Source organism: Acanthaster planci, linkage group LG18 (assembly GCF_054643075.1).
Source record: "Acanthaster planci isolate LZ-2023a linkage group LG18, COTS_SCS, whole genome shotgun sequence".
Taxonomy (NCBI): domain Eukaryota; kingdom Metazoa; phylum Echinodermata; class Asteroidea; order Valvatida; family Acanthasteridae; genus Acanthaster; species Acanthaster planci.
In genome coordinates, this window is record NC_141794.1 from 1,924,919 (window position 1) to 1,946,076 (window position 21,158).

General features: G+C 42.5%; 2 protein-coding genes across 4 annotated transcripts; one reads left to right on the plus strand and one right to left on the minus strand.

Moving 5' to 3' along the window:
• Nucleotides 1–676: 676 nt before the first annotated feature.
• deptor (DEP domain containing MTOR interacting protein) lies at nucleotides 677–13,197 on the minus strand. Of its 3 annotated transcripts, XM_022232507.2 has the most exons (9): nucleotides 13,004–13,197; nucleotides 11,440–12,030; nucleotides 6,621–6,805; nucleotides 6,335–6,455; nucleotides 6,093–6,159; nucleotides 5,206–5,320; nucleotides 4,495–4,913; nucleotides 4,019–4,123; nucleotides 677–3,236 (listed from the first exon to the last, which is right to left on the minus strand). In XM_022232507.2, the coding sequence occupies exons 2-9, from the start codon at nucleotides 11,586–11,588 to the stop codon at nucleotides 3,096–3,098; spliced, it is 1,302 nt and encodes a 433-aa protein (XP_022088199.2). In that variant the 5' UTR covers nucleotides 11,589–12,030; nucleotides 13,004–13,197; the 3' UTR covers nucleotides 677–3,095. The 3 variants fall into 3 exon arrangements, with proteins under 3 accessions (XP_022088199.2, XP_087004945.1, XP_022088228.2); XM_087148819.1 differs by lacking the exon at nucleotides 13,004–13,197 and having other exon boundaries at nucleotides 11,453–11,591; XM_022232536.2 differs by lacking the exons at nucleotides 11,440–12,030; nucleotides 13,004–13,197 and adding an exon at nucleotides 7,278–11,417.
• Nucleotides 13,198–13,274: 77 nt separating this feature from the next.
• Nucleotides 13,275–20,794, plus strand: dscc1 (DNA replication and sister chromatid cohesion 1). Its single transcript, XM_022232590.2, has 11 exons — nucleotides 13,275–13,424; nucleotides 14,780–14,944; nucleotides 15,087–15,249; nucleotides 15,969–16,188; nucleotides 16,692–16,830; nucleotides 17,669–17,730; nucleotides 17,827–17,906; nucleotides 18,306–18,383; nucleotides 19,127–19,212; nucleotides 19,579–19,641; nucleotides 19,751–20,794. Exons 1-11 carry the CDS (start codon nucleotides 13,411–13,413, stop codon nucleotides 19,860–19,862), a joined length of 1,182 nt encoding a protein of 393 aa, XP_022088282.1. The 5' UTR covers nucleotides 13,275–13,410; the 3' UTR covers nucleotides 19,863–20,794.
• The last annotated feature ends 364 nt before the right edge of the window (nucleotides 20,795–21,158 follow it).

Consider the following 21,158-nt stretch of genomic DNA (forward strand, 5'->3'; position numbering starts at 1 on the left):
TCTGGGCCGGACTCGGGGCTTCTAATTCTGAGTAATTTGGGTGCAATCGGGTCTGAAAGTGGCACTATTTAGCCGTTTTGCAGAGGGGTGGTTTTTCAAAATGGCTACTTTTCTGGTCAGGGACATTTTCTTCATTTTACAGGTGGTCTGCTCTGGGTGAAAATTTCTCAAAATTTCATTGGTCAACCCCCCCCCAAAATTGAAAGGAATATGAAAGGGGACATGTCGAACATCGTTTTTCTGTGCAGCCTGAACACCTATGAGAGTTGCATTTTTAAATATTTGTGAAGTACGGGAATTTATCCCTGTTTTATAAATTATATGGGAATTTATTTGCTGTGGAGCACCCTGCCGACCCTTGATTCGACGAGAATAGTCGGAATCATTGGGTCTGGTATCCAGACTAGGCCACATCGAAAGTAAGTAATGTATAGGCCTAGGCTTGGCGCAACTCTGGAGATTTATGCAAATGTAGCAAGGGCGTCGCGGGGAATGGAAGCATTGGTGCCGCTTAGCGGTATATAGCTTTAATGTGCCCACCTTACCAACCCATGTCCATGCGATTCAGACCTGGCTCTCAATTCCAAATGTCATCATTATGCAAAGTGAGGATATGATTTACAGCTTGCTGAACCATACCAGTGACGCCTATTACTGTTCACTCAACCACTCCCGATTAATTTCCTTCTTTTATTTCTGCACAGTTTGCTCCAATAATAAAGGCAACGGCAAATAACATTTGTCAGTTTGTAGGTATGGCTGAAGCGAATGATATAAAAATGGTGATTTCACCAGGCGTGTCTGAGAAAGTCCTGGATTTTCCCGAATCATCCAGTCGCAGTGCGGAGTCAGAATGCAGGTCTGAAAATATACCCCCAAATATTTGGTAAACGTACAGTTATATTTCAGAACATGTGTAACTGTAGAAATGACAACGGCAGAAAATGCAATAATCACATACTAAAATTTCATAATACAAACTTGATTTTCTAACAATAAAAATCAAGTGCTACATTGGCTCTGATTTAAGTGAAAACTCACAGTGAAAAATGCTCCCCAGGTTCCAAATAAGAGAAATGTCACGTTGGAGAGTTACAAATCAGGTTGGAACAGGGAAAAAGACTTTCAATTTTTTTTTAATTGACGAAAATAACATTTCCTTCAGCTTGCAACAATAATACTGCTGTAGATCTTTTTAAGTATTGAGGTACAAATGGGTAATTTAATTAATCTCCGCGTAACATATGCACTACCCTTTTATTCTTCAAAATGTGTGAGATGTCATGACAGCCACATTGACACCCTGAAAAAACTCTTAGTTATATGTATCTCTTATTTGATGCTATAAAATATCTCTTTTTTCACTTTAAATTCATGTTCAGAACAGTTTCAATTAATTTATATTCATCACATTATCTATTGTTATTTACAATTTTTTGATGCAAGTTCAAAATTTGAAATCTGAAGGCACAGAACCACATTTCACACAGAAATTGAATGTAATTGGAAACTATGTCCAGATCTGTTGACAGTGTCATGTAAAACCTTTAATCATCAGAACAATTTAAATAAGACTACAGTGTCAGAGTCATAAAAGCTCGATGGGTAAATTCTGGATAAAATTCATTACATATTTATGAAAAAAAGGTAAAATTCTGTACAATGAGGTAAGACTCCAAATTCCTGTGGCACAAAAAAAATAATGTTGACATACAATGTCTTTACAAATTTCACACACATGAAGTTTAATGCACGTCTCCCTCATAACTCCCCCCTCCCAATAGCTACACCCAACTCTCACACCAAGACCACCCCATCCCACACCCCATCCCACATCTTCCCAAAAGAGAAGACGCCGCATGTGGTAAGTGATTCATTGACCAATCCTCACGCAGGATGACTGCAAACTTACAGGTACAGGTAATAACTGGCAACAGCGAAAACAATGTAAGCTACTGCATGCCAATCGAGGGATCCCAATACGACCCTTTTAGCATCAATCTGCGCACTTCCGCGTTTGAAAACGAGGCTGTATGTGCCAGCTTCAATTCTTAATACGATCAGACGATTGAAATTAAGGAGTCAAGACACAAAATACATAAAGGTATGTTAAATTCAGACTTTTCCGGCTGCATATATTTGTCGAAGACTCTTTCAGGATGACTTGACATGTAATATCAAAAGAAAAAAACGGTAATTTACCGCGAACTAACATACCTGCGATGGTCGTGTCTCTGAATGTGCAGTGGATGTAGTTTAAACTGAAGTGGAGTCACGTCACACAAACCGGATAGTGCATGTACTGTGTGGACTCCGCGGGCGCGCGCGACGAAGTTCAACACAGAGAGCCTGGGTTTCGATGCGGATACGCGCAGACGGCGCTAATGTGAAATCCCTCTTTACACGGTGGTCCTACTACATGTACATGCATGCACCTGCAAGCAACAAACGTACACCATCACTGGCTTATCCTGAACAATGAGCAATGCCCGGATTGGTCAACAGAATCAATGTTTACATGAATACTTCTGGTCCTTGTTTACCCAACAAGAAAAAATACCTTCCTACGTTAGAAAAAAAAAGTGCCTGCGTGGTACTCTATCTAATTCGGGGGGAGGGAGCTTTTGTAAAAGGCACCTTTGCAGCAATCCATTTTGAATGATGAAAAGAAAAACCTGAAAAAAAGAGTACCCAGATAAACTGTAAGAGTGTCTTAAAAATCTTACATTTTCCTCAACATAGCAAGAAATATCTTACCCACATTTCACAATGTTGGAAAGCGGACATTTTTACTCGGCAATTCAACATGGTGGGAATAAACAGGAAAAATCAATGTTCGGCCCCCTATGAAAACAAGCCAGGAACTAGCCAACTGGACATATCACCTCTTGACGTGCAAGTTCTTTCTGCACACGCAAAGTGGCTGATAATCCTCACCAATTAGGCCTCTCGTGGTTCCTTTGTCCCAGTACTGTTGCAAGAGCTAGTCAAACGTAAGCAATAACATCATCCAGAGATGATACTGCGAGTTGTTTGATCAGCATGTCTAATACCATGGAGGGGGGGACTGGGGTTTGCTTCTGCCCACTATTACTTCAGTGTTGGCTTGCTTGGTGTCTGGGGACCAGAACATCCATGGTCAGTTGCTGGGGGTTGCGCAGGATGATGTGAGCCACTTCAATGTGATCCTTATTCAGGACGTACTCGCCGTTGACAAAATAAAGAAACTGTCCAATCTGATGACAAAATGTTCACAAAGGGGAAGAGATAAGAGGACTGTGCTTTACAGAGTGCTTCCTCCTAGAAAAACAAGCTGTCGGATGTACTCATTGCATGAGTGGAATTGATAAGGCTGGATTTCAAGAACACGGACTCTGTAGTGTCACATCAGCCATACTGCTGCCCTTCGACGCGGTGCTGTAGTCGAGACTATCGCAAGACCAGTCACGAGGAGCAGGGTAAACAGGGCCTGAGGAATGCTTTTGTTGCAACGTATTAGGAATAGCTTACATTTGAATTCAGACTGGAGGTCTTGCATTGGTCTGGTGGGGTTTTCTGATAGTCTAGAGAGGTCTTGACTACAACACTACGTTTATGCATGAACCCATTCCAATCCATCAGTTATTGCATTGCCCCAGACAGCCTTGTCTGACACTCACTCGACTGTCCCAATCCCCTGAAAATGTATAGTTGTACAGATTAATGAGCGAATGAATTACAGTGTAATTCAATGGAATGCAAGAGCAAATGGATTGTAGGGCATTCGGCTTTCTTCCGACAAAAACTGGTCCTCAAACGTTAAGCCTTTAGACTGAACAGGTCGGACTGAATTAAGGTTGCCTGTAAAAGTTGACGCATTGGCTGCAACAACTTTATATAGACACTTGCAACAATTCAGACACAGGTTAACCTTGAGTTCTAATGACAGGTCTCACCTTGAAATAGCTCCCATCTATGCAGGACAGAAATGGACAGAAATACAGTGACAAGGGATTCCTGACTTTTTCTGGATGCCTACCTTGAGGCCAGCCTTTGCTGCAGGTCCGCTGGGGTCGACGGTCTGCACATAGGAAGGGCCGTCGCCACGGATGACAAATCCAAAGCCGACGGAATCACCCAGAATCTGAGACAAATAACCCCTAAGTGCTTTTAGAGATGTGACAGTTCAAGACCACAGTTAACATGGCTGTGAGGCTAGATGAAGATCCACGAGTACCAGTCAACCCTCAATTCCCTAGGTCCTCCAAAATCCGCCGCCAGGTCTTGGAGGATTTTGCAGCGCTGGGAAATGTAGAGCACAGCCACCACGATGCAACAGTGAACTTGATGCCCCTTGAATGCGTGGAACACAAAGAATCCACCACGGTTTTTCTTGAAAGGTGGAGGACTTTGATTCAGGATGAAAGGTGCCGTACCCGGCAAAATGCTAACAAAGCTTCAAGCTTCTTTTGATAGCAAACAGGCAGTATGACCAAAAACAAATTCTCTGCTTACCTGAAGGGTCTGTCTCCTGCAAGACTCATCTGGGTTCTTCAGCTCTTCTGCCGTTGGACTCTGGCTAAACCTGACCGCGCCTGACCCATGCGAGTCCTGAAACCTTGAGCCGGACAGATCCTCGTTATCAGATTCTGACATGAGGTTCTGGCTCTCTTCCTGCTCCGGGGAACCGATCTGGAATTTCGGACGGCTGTCGGCAGCAGTGGCATCTGGCATCTGGGGGGATTTCGGTGGGACAGGTGGGATGGGCTGGCAAGGTGAGGCCAGCTTCTGCTTCTGAGAAAACATACTGGAGTCCAGCGAGAGGCTTCGGGGTCGCTCGTGAATGTCCAAGAGGTCAATGACCTTCAGCTGACTGAGATCAGGATGAAAGACATACAGGAGTCTTTCATCTTTGAAGTGATGCTCGTTGGTTACTAAGAGAGGACAAAAACCGCATCACTTTTTTGTATGAATATTAGAGAATCGATGGACAGGTGAACTCTGGACCACTGCACTGGACTTTGTAAAACTACAAGAGAACTCAGAAACAAAACTTGACAACAGGAGAACTTTGCTTTCTCGGAGAGATGAAACTTTACTACAGTCTTGGTCTATAGAGCAGGCCACCCATAACAAAGTAAACTTGTCATTCATACCTCAGTAGAGCTTTGAATTAATCAGTGTCTCTAGCTCCAACTCCGATAGGTAACGAGCAGAGGTACTCACCATGTTGGATGAGTCCGAGCTCCAGGAGGTCCTTGCCCAAGCCAATGGCTTCTTGTCTGGTGGAGCACTTGTTGCTCTTCACCAACCAGTTCACCAGCTGGGCACCGTGAAAACTCTGTTGGGGTAATCGAGTGGGAAATCCACTTTAGCAAGCCTGATTACAAATAGGACAGCCGTTTATGTTCCTAAATGGGTTCTGCCCCGTGTTAGTTACAGGTCACTAGACACTGTACACTAGTTACAGTGTTTGCAGTTGGGCATACTCGGAGAGCATCAGTCCATCCATTTCAAAATATGAAGACCTCACCTGAATCCCTAAATCCCAGCTCAAAAAAGCAGTAATTTAGCTAAAACACATTTTTTTCCTCAAATAAAGAACCGCTAAAGGTTTTATTGATGACTCAAAAATATTCACCCAGCACCCAGGTCTCCTGTTCCCTGGGAGGCCATACCTTGTTAAAGCCAATAAGCCTTTTGCGAGTTAAATTTGAATAAAATCTGGTTACATCGAGTTCATAAAATTCACGTGAACATACCAGTTTGAATTCTTCATACTAAAGACACTGTTGCTATACCTCGTGATTCAGGGCAAGCTTTTGCTTTGTTCCATACCAGACGCCTTGCACCAATACACTTTTCTCAATGGTTAAGAAGGGCACAAAGGAACCAGTCCATTCCAGAGATGGTGGTCGCTACGCGAAAGCTTGCCCCGGTTCAAGAGGTATAGCAACAGTGTCTTTAGTCTGGGGAGTTCAAATTGTTATGTTTATGTGCATTCAGGTAACTCAATGTACCAGATTTTATTCAGGTTTCACTCGCAAAATGCTTATTCTAACTCAGTATCCACAATAAGATTTTGGCCACTCATCTCTGTAGCTAGTACATACCTTGTCGTACATGACGCCTGACTCGTTATGCAGTTTCAGTACCGAACTGTTGCCAAGAAGTGTCTGTCTGGAAAGGCAACAAGAGGTAACAAATGAAAAACGAAAAAACTGATTGTTTTTCCCTTCATTTTTCCTTCCAAATGTACAACTGCAGTCTACACGACATACGTGCATGGCCTTGGCTAGGGTTTCCCCTTGGCTACCAATATGTTTGAGGAGGCAAGGAAAGGAAGATGGCTCACTCATGATACAGTTGATGACCCTTAATGTACAGCTCCGTCTCCCTGCTCAGGGGAAGCGTACCGTCATCCACTCGGAATCGGTAGAACAGGTATGTGTCCTTAAACTGGTGGTCGTCACACACTGACAGAATGATAAAATCAAAATAGGCATTGAACAGATGTTCCAAAAAACGTAGCCTTGGCCAATATTCCCTTAGGGTCGGAGTAGTTTTAGTTATAATAGATAAGGTTTAAAGACTACTACGTTTCTTGTTTTTTCTGAACTCCGGACAAAGTGTGTTATTACCATGGTGGATTACGTTATGGCGCTGCAATACATTCAGCATCAGTGCTGCTGTTGATCTGTCTTTGACGCCTGCGTGCTTGATCAGCCGATCAACGGCTTCGCTACCCACAAAGCATTTTGGGTACATCCGGAGGTGGTAACGTCGGTCTTTGACCATAGGTGGACGGCAGTTGTGAAAAGTCAGTCTGAGCCATAAACAAGAAAGGAAAAAATAAATGTGTACATGTGCACCACTCAGTGGAAACTTTGCGCTGTGACATCATTACCTGTACAAGGCGCAATTTCATAAAGTTGTTTTAATTAAGGAAAAAATATACTGATCGTCAAGCAGACCATTAACAGGGAAGAGGACTATCATGGTACATGGAGGTGCTTAAATAATAACGTAAGGATGATGAACACAGCAACTGACAGTGGTGGGATTTGAACCTGCTACCTCCAAAACACCGCAATGGTCTTTAAAAAGCCCTCTGCCGGTGCATGGTTGGTTTGATGACTCTTGTCTCAAAGCCGTTTCCTCTTGAGTGATCTCCCGTTCACCACTTCAGGGGTTTCAAATATATTTCTAATCTCAGTACCATGTTGTGGAGGTTGCAGCTTCAAATCCTCCTTCTGTCTATTCCTTTCTTCATCTTCATAATTCAAGATTCAAAATACCTTCTTGTCGAGTAAAAAAGTTTTCACACGAAATTTGCTCTCCCAGTGGTGCAGGAAATAAAATCAGAGTATATTTCATAAATGCCAAAAAATAAAATTACCAAGTTCAAAGGCATTAATCAAAACCAGTTTCAAAAATGTTAAATTCAATTACATTAGGTTACATTACAGAGAGGTCATTTAGTAGTAAAAAAGCTAACAATTTGGAAGAAGGGGGGGAACAGCAAAGACCTCAAACAAGGCGGAATAACAAAACATGAAATAGGGAAGAGAAAAATAAAACCAAAATAAAGAAATGCCGCTGAGCAAATTTCAGAGCTGAGCAAAAACCAGCAGGGAACCAGCCACCAGCACATGCAATTGCATGACATTTGGGCCAGGAACCAGTTACTGCCAAGCTAATAATAATTTCTGTTTGTCCAGCTTGTACCGAGCTGGATATGTCCAAAGATTGAGAATGTGCCAAACGTTCGTGCAGCCACATTGGATTCTGATAAATGGCAACTTCAGGACTCGGGGATAAAAATAAATTACTCTGATCCAGAGAAAAATCTTCAACAACAGTATTTTCCCCAAATTTTTGCAACTGTGCGTCTCACTTGATCAAGTGGAAATCAATTTATTACCTTGAAGCTGTATATCAGTTCAAACAAATGACGTGTCCGTGTCCCTCGTTTTCTGGGAAGATGACGCCAACTGAATTGTTTTCTTATCTTCAATGTATCCAATAATATTCAAAAGCCCACTCAAGAATTACCTGCCCATTTAGCACAATGTCAACACATTCCGAAAGCTCTACCCAACGAGTAAACATGGAGAGTTGGGAACAATGGGGACACGATGTCAGCTGATATGCCATTGCACGCTAGTACCAGCAAATGCCTTGAGCAAACTTGCGCAGTGAATATAAATCCACATTTCCATTTTTTTTTACTTTGGCTTAAATTGTGTGCCTTTGGAACTGGATTGGTCTCTTAACTGTGCAAGCTTTGAATCCAAACTTGATAGTAGGACTGACAAGTGTTTTGACTTCTGACAACTTCCCGACTTGACACTGCCACAAAATCTCTTCGAAAAGTCTGACAGACTGTGCATTTATTTTGTCAGATCTGAATTTTTTTGTCAGTACAGGAAAGAAACATGTACACAGATTACATGTATTTTAAAACCTGCATGTGAAAAAAATGACCGTCTAATTGTATTTCTCAATCTGCATAATTAAGGGGTCTGTAACTTTTATCAATTTTCCAGAAATTAGGGGTCCTTTTTTTGTGTCCCTGTCACATCTGACATGTAATTTTGTAAGTTCACAACACATTTTCTAATTCCCAAGAGTGATGAATGTAATAATGGAAATTAACTGCCAAAGAGATAGTAACACATGTAGTTTGAAATTAATTCCGGTGATATTTCCATGTCAAATCACAAAGGTCAGATGTAACAGGGACACAAAAGTGTCACACTTTTGGACTCCTAAATTTCGGAATTACCCAATATACGAGTACATACATGTATGTACAGACTTATGTATGTACATGTATATGTACATATTTCAGTATGAGATAGCACTGACTGGAAGCAGTTTTGGCTCAGCCTACCGGCAGTTCCAGATTAAAGGTCACTTCAAACACCTGATTCCTAATAACCCCTGTGCACATATGGCTGGGCTTGATCACTGATCTTTGAACTTGACGGGCTCTACTGTGACCTCACAGTTGTGACAGTATGGAGCTTGGAGTAAAGGGCAGCCCCTCCCCCAGGACAGCCCCTAGCTGTGTGTTTAGCTGTATAGCCTTGACCTATAAGATTGCACACAAAATGCTGAGTCACATTTGTGGATTGTACACACAGTTATAATAAGCTCAGTGTTGCAAGATACGTACAGGATAGCACACTTAATAAATGCATACAAGATCCACATAACCTTCAGTCTTAGATATACACGCAATTCTTTTTCCTGCTCAATTTCTCCGTATATTAGAGTCAAATTGAAATGACTCTCCAGGAGCAAATGACTACAATTAGGAACACACGTAACTGCATCCCAAAGCTTACAAGTCCCCATTTTCATTATGCATTTACATGTATATACCTCCCCGATATTTTTTCATCTCTTGTGGACAATGTTGGCCTTGTGTTGAGGTTTCCTCCCTCTGGAATTTGATCCCCAACTTGCCTCAGAGGTTTCAGTTTTGGGGGGTTCATTTAATTTAAAGCGAGGCTTTCTGAGTTGCACTTAATTAACGTACCACGACCTCACAACCTCACCTTGGTTCACTGCTCATCTGCACCGGAAACAGAAAAGCCCCAAGATGGCATGTACTGCATGATACAGAGTTGTTGAAGTAAAGTGACTTTAACACCAACCGGCTAATAATAGGTCACTTCCCCTCCCCTTTAAGTATTTTACTTTGATTGGGAAAATTGATAAGGTAGATGTACATCTAATTTACGCTCTGAGAATAATACAGCTTGATCAAAGTACTCTGATTATGCGGTGTTCCATGTACACGTACGTGTATTTACACACAAGTGCATGTACATGTATACTAATTGGTCGAGGGGCGCGCACAAACACACCGTGAAGAGCAAACAATTCAAAAGTTCCCAGCTTCATCCTCCTTCTTCCACACTTTTTATTTTTCGGCAATCCTGTTGCTCCGTTGAATTGGATCCATCTTTCCCTGACTCTTTGGTGGCAAGTTTTCGTCTTCCGAACCTCAAGCAGAAAGGGCAAATTCACTGATTTATGCACAGCAGAAACGTGGCTCCGTTCAGGAAAAGTTGACATGATGCGTGCCATGCTTTCCCTACAAAGGCCCACTCAAAGTTAAGAGGCTGACATTTCTCTGGAATTTCAATTTTTTTGGGTCATTAATTTCTTGTCAGAAATGACATCTCCAAAGTTTCAGATTTTCTGAAAAAATAAGGGTGGGAACTGACTTTAATTTGAAAAACGTTTAGAAAACTTTCCCATTACATTTAAACATTTCAACGTTTTGCCAACAGTTTACAGAGTTCGTCACTGCCTATCTTGGTGTTTCAAATTTAATGCATAAAAATGTATCGTTCAACAATGCACAGGGTCCAATCAATGTAAAAATGAAGATTGATCTTGGGGCACTTACATGTATAACAAACAATGTTTATAGTTTAGGAATCCATTTTTTTCTCAAAAAGTACATGGATGCGAAAAGGGAAAAGTGATCCAAGAATCAAATTACATTTCACATGCGCCGCGCATGTTGGTTCACATACTGGTTCAAGAACTGGTTCACGTACAGGTTCTCACGCTGATGCCTTTACAAACATACATGTAATTGTGCACCTGAGGTACATATATGTACATGTATGTACAGCAGTACAGCTATATCATGGATGGGCCAACATTCCTGAGTGGATTAACAGTCCAACCATTTACAGGGGCAGACACAACTCCATGGACAATAGGCTGTTATTCAAGCCAACAAAGAAATAGATAGCTATTGTCACATTGTCAGGCCAGCCCTGATAACTTGAATGGTCCCAGCCAGTTATATGCAGATGCAAAGGGCTCCCATGGACAGTTATAATGGTAAAGGCTTTTACTTCTTGGAAAGCATGGTGGACTTTCCCTGCAGCTGTAGGCTACAAACACAATGCAAACAAGGCAATTGACTGTGGAAGTATGTGTAAACATGTGCGGAGGCCAGTGTGATCAATTGATGCCAATGCACACTATGCACCTGTATGTACATGATGTATACATACAGGTGCGCTGGTGTAGTCTCAGTATTGTCAGCGCTGGCATTTGATTTGTGTTCCAAAACAAAACACAAACAAAATGGCCTTGCTAGTTGAGAACTATGTCTTGACAATTAAAACAATGCACACAGAGGCAGTTTTCTCCTGGTAATCTTTACATCTTGCCTAGGGCTGTGCCGAATATCCGAATAACCGATCGATTATTGAAAATTTGAACATTATTTTTCGAATTTGAATATTTGAAGAAAAAGTTCCATAAAAAAAAGGCCAACAATACTCGACTTGAATTTTGATATTTTTAGAAGTCGAATTTTTAGAAACTGTGAAATGTTTTTACATGTAAATGGCCAGTTTGGCCAACCTGGCATTTCATTTATTAAAAAATTGACAAATCTGCAGTTTTATTTACTCAACCCACCTCAATTTCTCACCAATAATGAGGATCTTGCCAAAGGCTTGGTTCCCCAAGGAAACAGTGGAGGATGACCTCAGAGGTTTAGGAACCGTCAGGCCAATCTGGCCGGTCGACTTACGCTCGGCATGCTGCGCGGGCTCATTCCCAGACATCGCGGCGGCACACTGAACACCACAGTCTGCGTGTTTCGGCCTGCCGCTTCACATCCAACTTCCAGGTTGTGCACCTGACGAACTACAGATCCAGCTGTAGAAAGAGCACAGCCAACATCTCCCACTTCCAGTATTCAAAACTGTGTCCTGGACATGAGATGCCCTCCTCTGCCGATTCCAGATCTTGAAATCTCTCGAAGATCTTCTCAAAGTTCGGGAGCTCCCAACATCAAAATGTTCCTGCTGGCAATGTCACATTTTACAAGCATCTTCCCATTTCTTGCAATATGGAGTACCCCACACAGTGCTTTTAACACCTTCAGAGTTGGCCAGTTTCACATTTTGTTTTCACGACCACCACTGGCGACTGACGACCCACTCTGGCAGTTCTTGGAGCTACGCAGACTGGCCTCAAGTTGTTTCCTACGGCAAACAATGCTGACTAGAGAGGGAAACAAGGTTTTAATTCCATTTCTCATCTACATGTATATAAGCATGCAAGAAACACAGCAGTTGAACATAACAACTACAGTCCAGGTCTATTCAGTAGATAACAGCAGGGTCCAACGACCACATGGCTGATATCAACAAGATCGGTATAATCATTTGGAATAATATACATCTGGCTAATCATCACCTTTATCATCTACGAGAATCCAATATTTAATAACTTACAAATAATGCAGAGTTATGACCCTTATAGCCTAATTCTATATCCACTATTCTAAACAATTAATGGAAACCGCATTACGGTTATCATAACTACATACTGTTTAACCACAATGTTTCAAAAACTGTTTGGTTTTTTATGATTGAAAACTTATTGTCACAAAACTTTAAAAAGGGAGGCTTGTTGTTTGATTTCAGAATTCGGTTGCACTGCGCAAGAATGTGCCGGTGGAATTCTTGCTAAAATGCAAACAATTCCTCTGTTAAAGTTCTACTCCAAATCGTAGACAAAAATAACAAAGCAGAAAATAACCCTGTTTTGGGGCACGTTGGATAAATGGAGGTACATACATATACATAAACATCCAGAAATCCATATCATAAACAGTAAAACAGTGCCCCTTGTGTCAAATGATGTCAGAACTCCCCCCCCCCCACCGTTCAAATTTCGATGACCGCGCAATATTGAATGAGGACTATCCCATTATTTTGGCTACCCCATCATGTCCATGCCATAACTCGCCCAATCCCCCTCCCAACACAAATTTACGCCACTGCCACTGGACAGTGACATACCGCAAGTGTACACTGCCGAGGTCTAGTCACACAAGCCACGTTAATTGTTATAATTTGTATTGACACCTAGCCTGCAGAAGGGGATCATTTATCGACTGTTGACTGCCGATAACATCACTGAACATGGATAAGGCTGAAAATGAAATGTCATGCACGGTTTGTTGGCCTACCGTATTCGGCTGCGCAGTCCGATGTCAGCTTCCAACTGCGGACAGGTTTCACAAATCAAACTGTCCAGCCACAATCTGGCATGACCAGCCGGGGCTAAACCGTTAACAGCTGTGAAAGCTATAAATGCGATCAATGCGTTTATATCTCGAGCGCAGTGAATTGAAGTAGGCGAGATGTTATGCTAACTGCTTTGAGTATGATATCGCACCACACACCGTCATATCTCTGGGCCGGTTTACTGATTTGTTCCCAGACGTTTATATGAGGATATTCACCTAAAGTGTACAGGGTAACCGACTAGCTAAACCACGTACACACGAACACTCGATGCATGATATGCAGTCGACTAGTATACTGTACTCACGAGCACGTGGTATACCGCCCTCTATCAGAGCAATAATAAATCATGGCGGGAAACAGGTGAGCTGAATTTGTCTATCCTGTTGTCAGGTCGTAGGATTTTCGAAAAATAACGCTGTATTTTGATCCATCTTTGGTACTTTACCGGAACATATAGACTTTATGTAACGTCATCCCTAGTAGAAAGGCAAATAAATTTGCTATCTGGGGCCTCATGATTTACAAAAAATTTCAACACTAGGCATAGTAATAATACTACTGGCCTAGGCTACATCATGTGCCTACATATTTAGAAATAGGCCTAAGGCTAAGCCATGATGTAGGCCTAGGCCTACTAGTAGAATTTCTAATTTCTATTTCTAGAATGTCTCGGCCTACTTCCTGAACGGTAAGGTACTACTCTGTAGACCTTACTGCATCCATCCTTTTGATGGTTCGGTATGCAAGGCCTATGGCCAGTGACGTAGTCGAGTACTTTTTGAGAACCAAGTTGAAGTTCTTTACCAAATGTTTAACTAGTTAGGAGGGAACAAAGCTGAAGTACATTGGCATTTGATGGTACATGCATAAAGGTAAGATGACAAAGCAACATAATGACTTCAGACCATCACTGTTGATTAAAATTAACTTTTTAGGAAAAAAGTACTCGGAAAGTACTCGGCCGAGTACTTTCTGAGTACCTTTCTCTTTAAAACTTAAATTGTACACAACTGGGAGTGTCTGAAGTCTACCATTTATTTTGTAATCTTACCTTTGCACATTTACCATCAAATGCCTGTGCCCTCTGGCTTTATTCCCTCTTACCCAGTTAAGTATTTTGCGGAGAACTTTGGTACTCGGAAAGAACCCGTAGGCGTTACTGAGTACCATCAGCTTCAACTTGGGGTTAGACCTAAATTGTAAATTCCACTTCCCAAATGTCTGGGTATCTTGGGTATTCTCCCGATCAGATATCCGGAAACTTCTGTACATTATTGAATAGGCCTAGTGTGAAGGGTAAAGTTGCCCCTTTGCCCCGTGTTAAATGCTCGTATTGATGTCATGCTGACCGTGGATATCACATGTTTTGTGGCATTTATTTGATGACATAGGCCGTACATGGACTACACTCAAGTTTGACTCTTTGTGCACAAACCCAGTGTCAAACCAAGTTGTCGAAGGAGACATGCCTGAAAGATGCTAAAGAGCCTTTTTTCAAAGTGAATCCTTCAATATTTTCCATGCTAAACATGAATTTTAGGACATGTTATCGTTTGCTTAAAAGTTGCGATGTCCCTGCAAGAGGAACCCTTTCCTTCAGTTTAGCAGAATACTGTGTCAAATATCCACTTCAGATTACACATTTGTTCAGGGTCATGTACGACAAACAATCAGATGATATTTTATTTTGTCTTTTTATTTTGGTCACAATGCAGAACTCTGTCTCAGGTCCAGACCATAGCGGAGCTAGCCAAACTTGATCAATCTGACCTAGAGCCGAGGTGCCAGTGTCTCTATTTTGGAGCAGAGCTCAACGCTGCAGACATGGTCCTTATGGAGGTGGAGGACTCCGTATTGGCATTTTTAGAGAGGGGAAACAGGTAGAAAAGAGAGTTACACGTACAGGAGGCCCTGTGAGAAAAATATTTTCTCTGCAACTGAGCCTGCCCCATTTCTTGAAGTTCGTTCCTTGGCTCAGAATCAGGATTTTCAATATCATGAACCCATTTCCTTTGCCTTCAGCGTAGTCATCCGGGGCGAGAAGACCGACAGTGCCGTGCTCTGTCTGGACGCCAAAACCTACGACGTCAAGGACACTGATACGTCAAACACGTTGCTGATTCTGCCAGCCTGCTCCACAACGAACGAATGCAAGGACAGCGAGAGACAAATTGTGAATAGACAGGTGAGGGCCCCAAGGTTGTCTTCTCTATTTTTCCTGACAGTTTGGTTTGTAGGGCTAGGTCATGTTTTGCTTGCTCTAATTAAAGGGATTTTTAAATCCAAGCAACAGGTGCCCCAAATGGATCCAGATGAATTGTTCGTTTCACCTGGCAGATTTTTGAGGGGTAGGCCTTTCAATCCTCCCATCCAGGTCTGCCAAAAATCAGGCATGCAACTTTTCTTCAGATTGGCTGATTCTCTCGTTTTTCACTTCACACTAATGCCATTGAAGTTGGAGAATGCCATAAAAAGTCTAGTAAAGATTGGAATTTGCTCGTTTTTGTCAAAGTCCAAGTTGCGTGCCTGCAAAATAGGAAAACACAAAGGAAAAACACTTCAACAGATGCCTGATTAAACCCATTGAATGACGGCTCACCACCCCCCCATGCCAAAGTTAGATCCGCCCCTGGTTTGAGCATAACTGTTTGCGGGCCTGCCCTTTGGTAGTTGCTTGATGTCCCGATGAACCAAACAATGTTTCGGCCTGAGGAAATTCAGGTAGACTTCCCAGCAGGTGGTTGCATTTTAGGCTGGTTAGATTCAGCTTATTGCGGAGAGTTGTAAGACCCAAGTCTAGGGGATGTGACTGTAGCCTCAGCCACATCTTAAGTCGTGACCTCTGGTTAGATGCCATCAATGCTTGTCAATCTTGCACATCGTTCCCACCATGCAACCCACAAGGTGATCGGTCTGGCCAAGTCTTACTATGAAGTGAAGCCAATGCGGCCCAGGCTCCGCAAGCTGCGCTCCCTGCTAGAGGAGTGTCCGTACGGTGGGGATGTCTACGAGGAAGAGGCTAGTGGCAAGAGGTACTCCTTGGAGGACATCCTTGATGTCATACAGGCTAGCGAGGTGGAGATCAAGGAGGAGCTGAAGACGCAACGAGCGTGTCACATCAATGGTATGCTCTTAGCTGCCGCACATGGGGGTCGTTTATCACAGCACAAAGCCAGACCCTGTGGAGCTTTTAAGCACAGCACTGTAAGAAAAAATTGCTGAGCGACGTGTCGGTTGCCCCCAGCAAATGCCCTCCCCCAGTGCCCACCCCCCCTCATTTCAAATCCATGAACAACCCCTGCTGCAACTGTCATTTGGTGCCCCTTGAAAACAATGCGTACACCCCCGGGTGCCCCCTGGACATGATAGCCCTAGTTAGAGCACTGGGTATTATGCCTATACGCGTACATATGCCAATGTCTCTGCTCACGTTAAAGCGGATTATCCCCGTTGTATATAAACGCAAGAATGCAATTGTGGAAAAGCGATAAAATAATCAACTTGAAGTTGAAATTGCAATAATGTAAAAAGTAGCATCCGTAATTGTTTTACAAGTTGTTACACTTGGAGTGCAGTTATTTTCAAGAAGTAAAGGGACACTCACGTACACTTTGTCCCATTTCCCAGGCTTTTGGAGGATGCTGCATTTCGACTACGAGTGCCAACTTCTTAGTCACATTCTCTCTCTCGTTGAGGAGAATTCCTGGGATTTTCACAGGATCCCACTGAAGGAAACACTGGATACCCTGGAGAACTTAGAACCAAGGTTTGCAATCCCTGTTTCAGTTTTTAGACCAGCGTAACCCTTTCCTTTAATATTATACAAGTGCATTTCTACATAGGTACCTCCCTCTTTTTATTATAACTTATTATTATTCAACATTTCTGATAAAGAAGACAAGGATTCCTTAAAAGTGCCCAGGCACTTTAATAGTTCGCAAGCCTGCAGACAACTTATAGAGAGGAGACAATGAGAAGCAGTTATAGTTTTAGAGGTGGGAGAAACCCCCAAATATTCTGGGTGAACCCACATAATCAGATGAGGGCTTAAAACCCAATCCATAGTGGATCAGGCCGGGAATTGAACCCCTGGCCACAGAGGTGAAAGGCAAGGAAAGAACCACTTGCCAAGCTGACTTCCCTGCTACTACTCTGCTACAAAACATCTCAACAGAGGAGATTGTTTGCAGTATCCAGAAGAAGGAGATCAAATTAAAACAAGGGGTCAAGAAAGCGGCATCTCTCAGAGCTAGTGCAGCCCATCAGGCCTGCTTTTATCTCCACTTTCAGTACCCTGAAATGGCTGAGAGTATTCCTATTCCTCGTAGATGTGGTGTTTGCCCATCACGGGTTACCTATACCATTTATTGCCAGTATCCATTCTCCTGGATGGGTGTAAACTGGCTTGCCCAAGGACATAACATCTTTGCCAGCACCTGGATTGGAACCTCTGTTCCTCTGATTGCAAGTCATGAATCCTAACCACACTCCCCCTCAAGTAAATGTTCGTGGGCTGGTCACATCAGTCCGGCGCGCAGTAGGTGCGACAGCATTGTAAGCCCCAAGAATCGCTCTAAAAATCTATCTTGACATTGTCCACATAGAGCCATTTTGGAGCACACTCTGGAATGCTTCGGAGAGAGACTTCCACGACAGGACTCTAAAGGTAGGCTCACTCAGTGAAAAATGGAGTGCCCCCCCCCACATATCCCCCCCCTCCATTGAGTCAAAAATAATCCTGTCCACATTTGTGCTTTGACAGGTGATCATGTGTTTTATTGCCTAAATGAAGACAAGGTCTGCCAAATGTTTGCTGAAATGCTTCTCAGGCCAGCTGAAAAAGTACGTAACCAGTTCCATCCCTCCCATTTTTTCCCCTTCCCCTCCCACCCAACCCCCCCCCAATCTGTTCCAGCATCCCATCCTCCTCCGAGTATCAGTGACAGAAATTCTTGCTAGGTAATTTTCAGATGAGTCCAGTGTTAGCCACTAGCGGGTCTTCTTGTCCGATAGCCTTCTTCTCGGCCATTCTGGACACCCAGTCTTGTTGAGAATGTGCCTGAAAAAAGCGTACCTCGACAACTTCAATGCTGTGCCTGCCATGTCAGGCGAAATTTGGACTTTTTCTTGTAGTCTTAATGCTCACGGAAGCCTTAGCGATACTGGCACTTTGTTATTGATAGCCAGAGAGTTGTCTCGTTTGTGAGTTTTAACTTACTGTATCTCACTGGATTTTTCCAGTTCAATTTAGCCGAGTTCTTGTTGTCATGGCAACAGAGCGTGCCAGACGGAATGGCAACAGGGATGCACCAACTCCAGGTAAGCAGAGGGAGCTACCATGGAAGCATCTGATCATTGCATAGTGCCAGTTCTAAAAAAAACAAGTAGTGTACCCTGTATGTCGTCACCATCAGAGAGAAAAGTGCCCCAAATCGTGATTTTGTCCAATTTCTGGTTTTCTTAGCAAAATCAGCGAGGCTAACTGCTGCCTAAAAGGAGGTGTAATCATTTTTTTTTTTTACCAAATCTACTCGAATCGGCCAAATCATGATGATCTCGATGGGCAAAATGCAACTTAACCACATTTACTGTTTTCACAAAGCAAGAAAGTAGTCCTCCATAGCGTTACCATTAAAGGGTAAAACCGTGGGCAAAATGTGTTATCATTTTTGGTAAAGGCAAAAGTGACTTAAGAAATGTATACAAATGTAACAAACTGCACCTGGCACTCCCAATATAGACTATTTTCAATACAAACGAGACAAAATGCATATGAAATCCAACATTTTCAGGAACAAACAAATGTGTTTGTTTACAAAATAAACAATTTAAATTGATTCCCGTCAATATTCTGTGGTTTTTGTGCATTTAAGATCTTATCTTTCATGAGGTAGTTTTTTTTATAGTCGATGGAAAGTCAAGTCTTGGGGAAACCTGGATTGTACTCTTTGGATGGACTGAGTCTCTTCTTCAATGTCTGTGTCCTTAAAGTCGATTGTAAATGGCTTGTGATGAGAAACCTTGAATAGACATGTAATGGTTGTCAACACCCTCTCTCCCAGGGCATTGCAATTATTGACAGGAACAGTAAACCCGAGGTCATCTTCCATTTCCCGTTCTCTTTGATGCCTGAGAATGAGGTTGACAGGTACATCTGAACCTTTTGACCCTTCAAGCAATTATACGTCAGTATTTTAAGTGTTTTCTTTCCACTGGTACTGATTAATCAACTCACAGATAATAAGTCCAAAAAGCTGTAACATACCTCCCAAAAAACTCAAATTTGCATATGATTTGATTTCTGTGTGTGATTCCAATTATATGTGCTATTGCTTTTGTTGTGTATAATGTTACCTGTTTGATTACTAAAATGAAATGTGGTTCTGGTTTCTGGAGGTTATTAAAACGTGAAAATAGAACACTCTGCTAAACCTTCCATTCATCAAAATTGACTATTGGGATATTTTCTAAATTTTCTTAGCAATTTTAATACTTGTGTGTGTTTGTTTTCCAGATTTAATTTCTTGTTCAAAACGAGAGACAGGTGGACTCAAGAAGAGATTTTACCCTACATCCAGTAAGCAAACTGAGAAATTTGAAAATGCTGCCGATAAGGGAAGTAGGTGTGCGTTTCTTACATGTAGTTGATCGTCTTGTGTGTGTGTTGTGTTTTTTGGATATGACAGGGATCTGGTAACGGAGAAGTTATCAGCAGCCGCATTGTTGCAGAAGCATGCAAGAGCCTCAGTGGGAGCCAACGGTGTCCGAGTGTATAACTCCAAAAGACCCATCAAGTAGGGTCTTAGAAGGCATCAGCGTGCTCCCCCCCCCCGCCTTGGGCTCGTAACGTTGGAAGAGTGGTAGAGATGCGTCGTCCTGATTGAGTTGCCACGTCCGTGTGGCACTTCCCAGAGACGCCGACACAGTGGGGAATGGTCCATTTTACATCGGGGTGGAACACAACAGGGCAGCAGTATTCTGAGAAGGAGGCCCCAACGGAGCATCGTGAGGCAAAGATGGGAATAGGCACTCTCTTCATACAGACCATGCTCAAAGAATTTTGAAGTTTTGGGGAGCTGGCAAGTTTTGGTGCCATTTTGTGCCGTTTTGATTCAGAGAAATCGAAACTGAAAGAGGCTAACTCTAGTGGCAATTTGAATCATTCTGTTGCATACCTGGCATTCTTTGTTATGTCGGGGGGGGTTTTTATGAGTGATCCAGGTGGGGAAACCATCCGTCATTGTCGGCTCTCTCCTCAATTCAAAGGTGTTTACTTTCTCCAACACTCTGAAGTGAATTGGGGTGGAAATTACTGTGTTTGACTTGATTTCTCACCAGTGGTCCCAGGTTTGCGTTTGCTTATCCATGCGTCAGTTAATATAATGCCCATGTGCTTGAAGTGGAACTCTACAAAGATAAAGGGGAAAATAAAATATTCGAGATTTAATAATATAACAAAAGATGACGTCATTATGACGTCTGTGCACTCGTCCAAGTTGGGAGTAGTTATTTATTTAACAGTGTTTCCCTGAAACAAATTGGAATGCTGTATTTCGTGGGAGTGAAATTTTCCGTCTTAAGTTGTAATTTGTTGTGAAGACAGACTCACTCAGCCAATGCATGTAGTCTTTATATCAGTCTTAAGGAACAAAACACCGATGGTTGTATTTACATGTATTTAGTTCAAAACCGGTACACCGTGAATAATAAATTGAACTTTTCCAAAACCATTTCAGTTTCGGACCAGTAAATCATTTGAACATCGTGAAAGCAGACTCTAAACGCTAATTTTCAAATGGAAAAATTTTTGTCATCGAGTACTGAGGATACAGTGCTGTCGCGTTTGTGGTACCACGCACACAATTATGTGGACCGCAACGTTTTTGTCATATTGGCACTCCAGGGGGCGTCCTTGATGGCGATGTATAGAGCAAGAAAGTATTCACTCCGCGAGCTTCCGGCACCCTCGCGCGGTCCGCCCATGGGGATTTTACATGGGCTGTCCCGTCACGTTTGGTAAATTTTGGAAGAAAGATTCCTAAATGAAATCACCCCAATAAACAATCATGTCAGAATTTACCTTTCTCATTAGCA

Coding starts and splice junctions, on each gene's coding strand:
- dscc1 (XM_022232590.2), top strand. Junction 16,831..17,668: donor CTGGAGAACTTAGAACCAAG/GTTTGCAATCCC, acceptor TTGTCCACATAG/AGCCATTTTGGAGCACACTC. Junction 18,384..19,126: donor CAGGGATGCACCAACTCCAG/GTAAGCAGAGGG, acceptor CCTCTCTCCCAG/GGCATTGCAATTATTGACAG.
- deptor (XM_022232507.2), bottom strand. CDS start 11,588: ATGTCTGGGAATGAGCCCGCGCAGCATGCCGAGCGTAAGTCGACCGGC. Junction 6,160..6,334: donor GGTCATCAACTGTATCATGA/GTGAGCCATCTT, acceptor TTGCCTTTCCAG/ACAGACACTTCTTGGCAACA. Junction 3,237..4,018: donor CAGCAAAGGCTGGCCTCAAG/GTAGGCATCCAG, acceptor TTTTGTCATCAG/ATTGGACAGTTTCTTTATTT.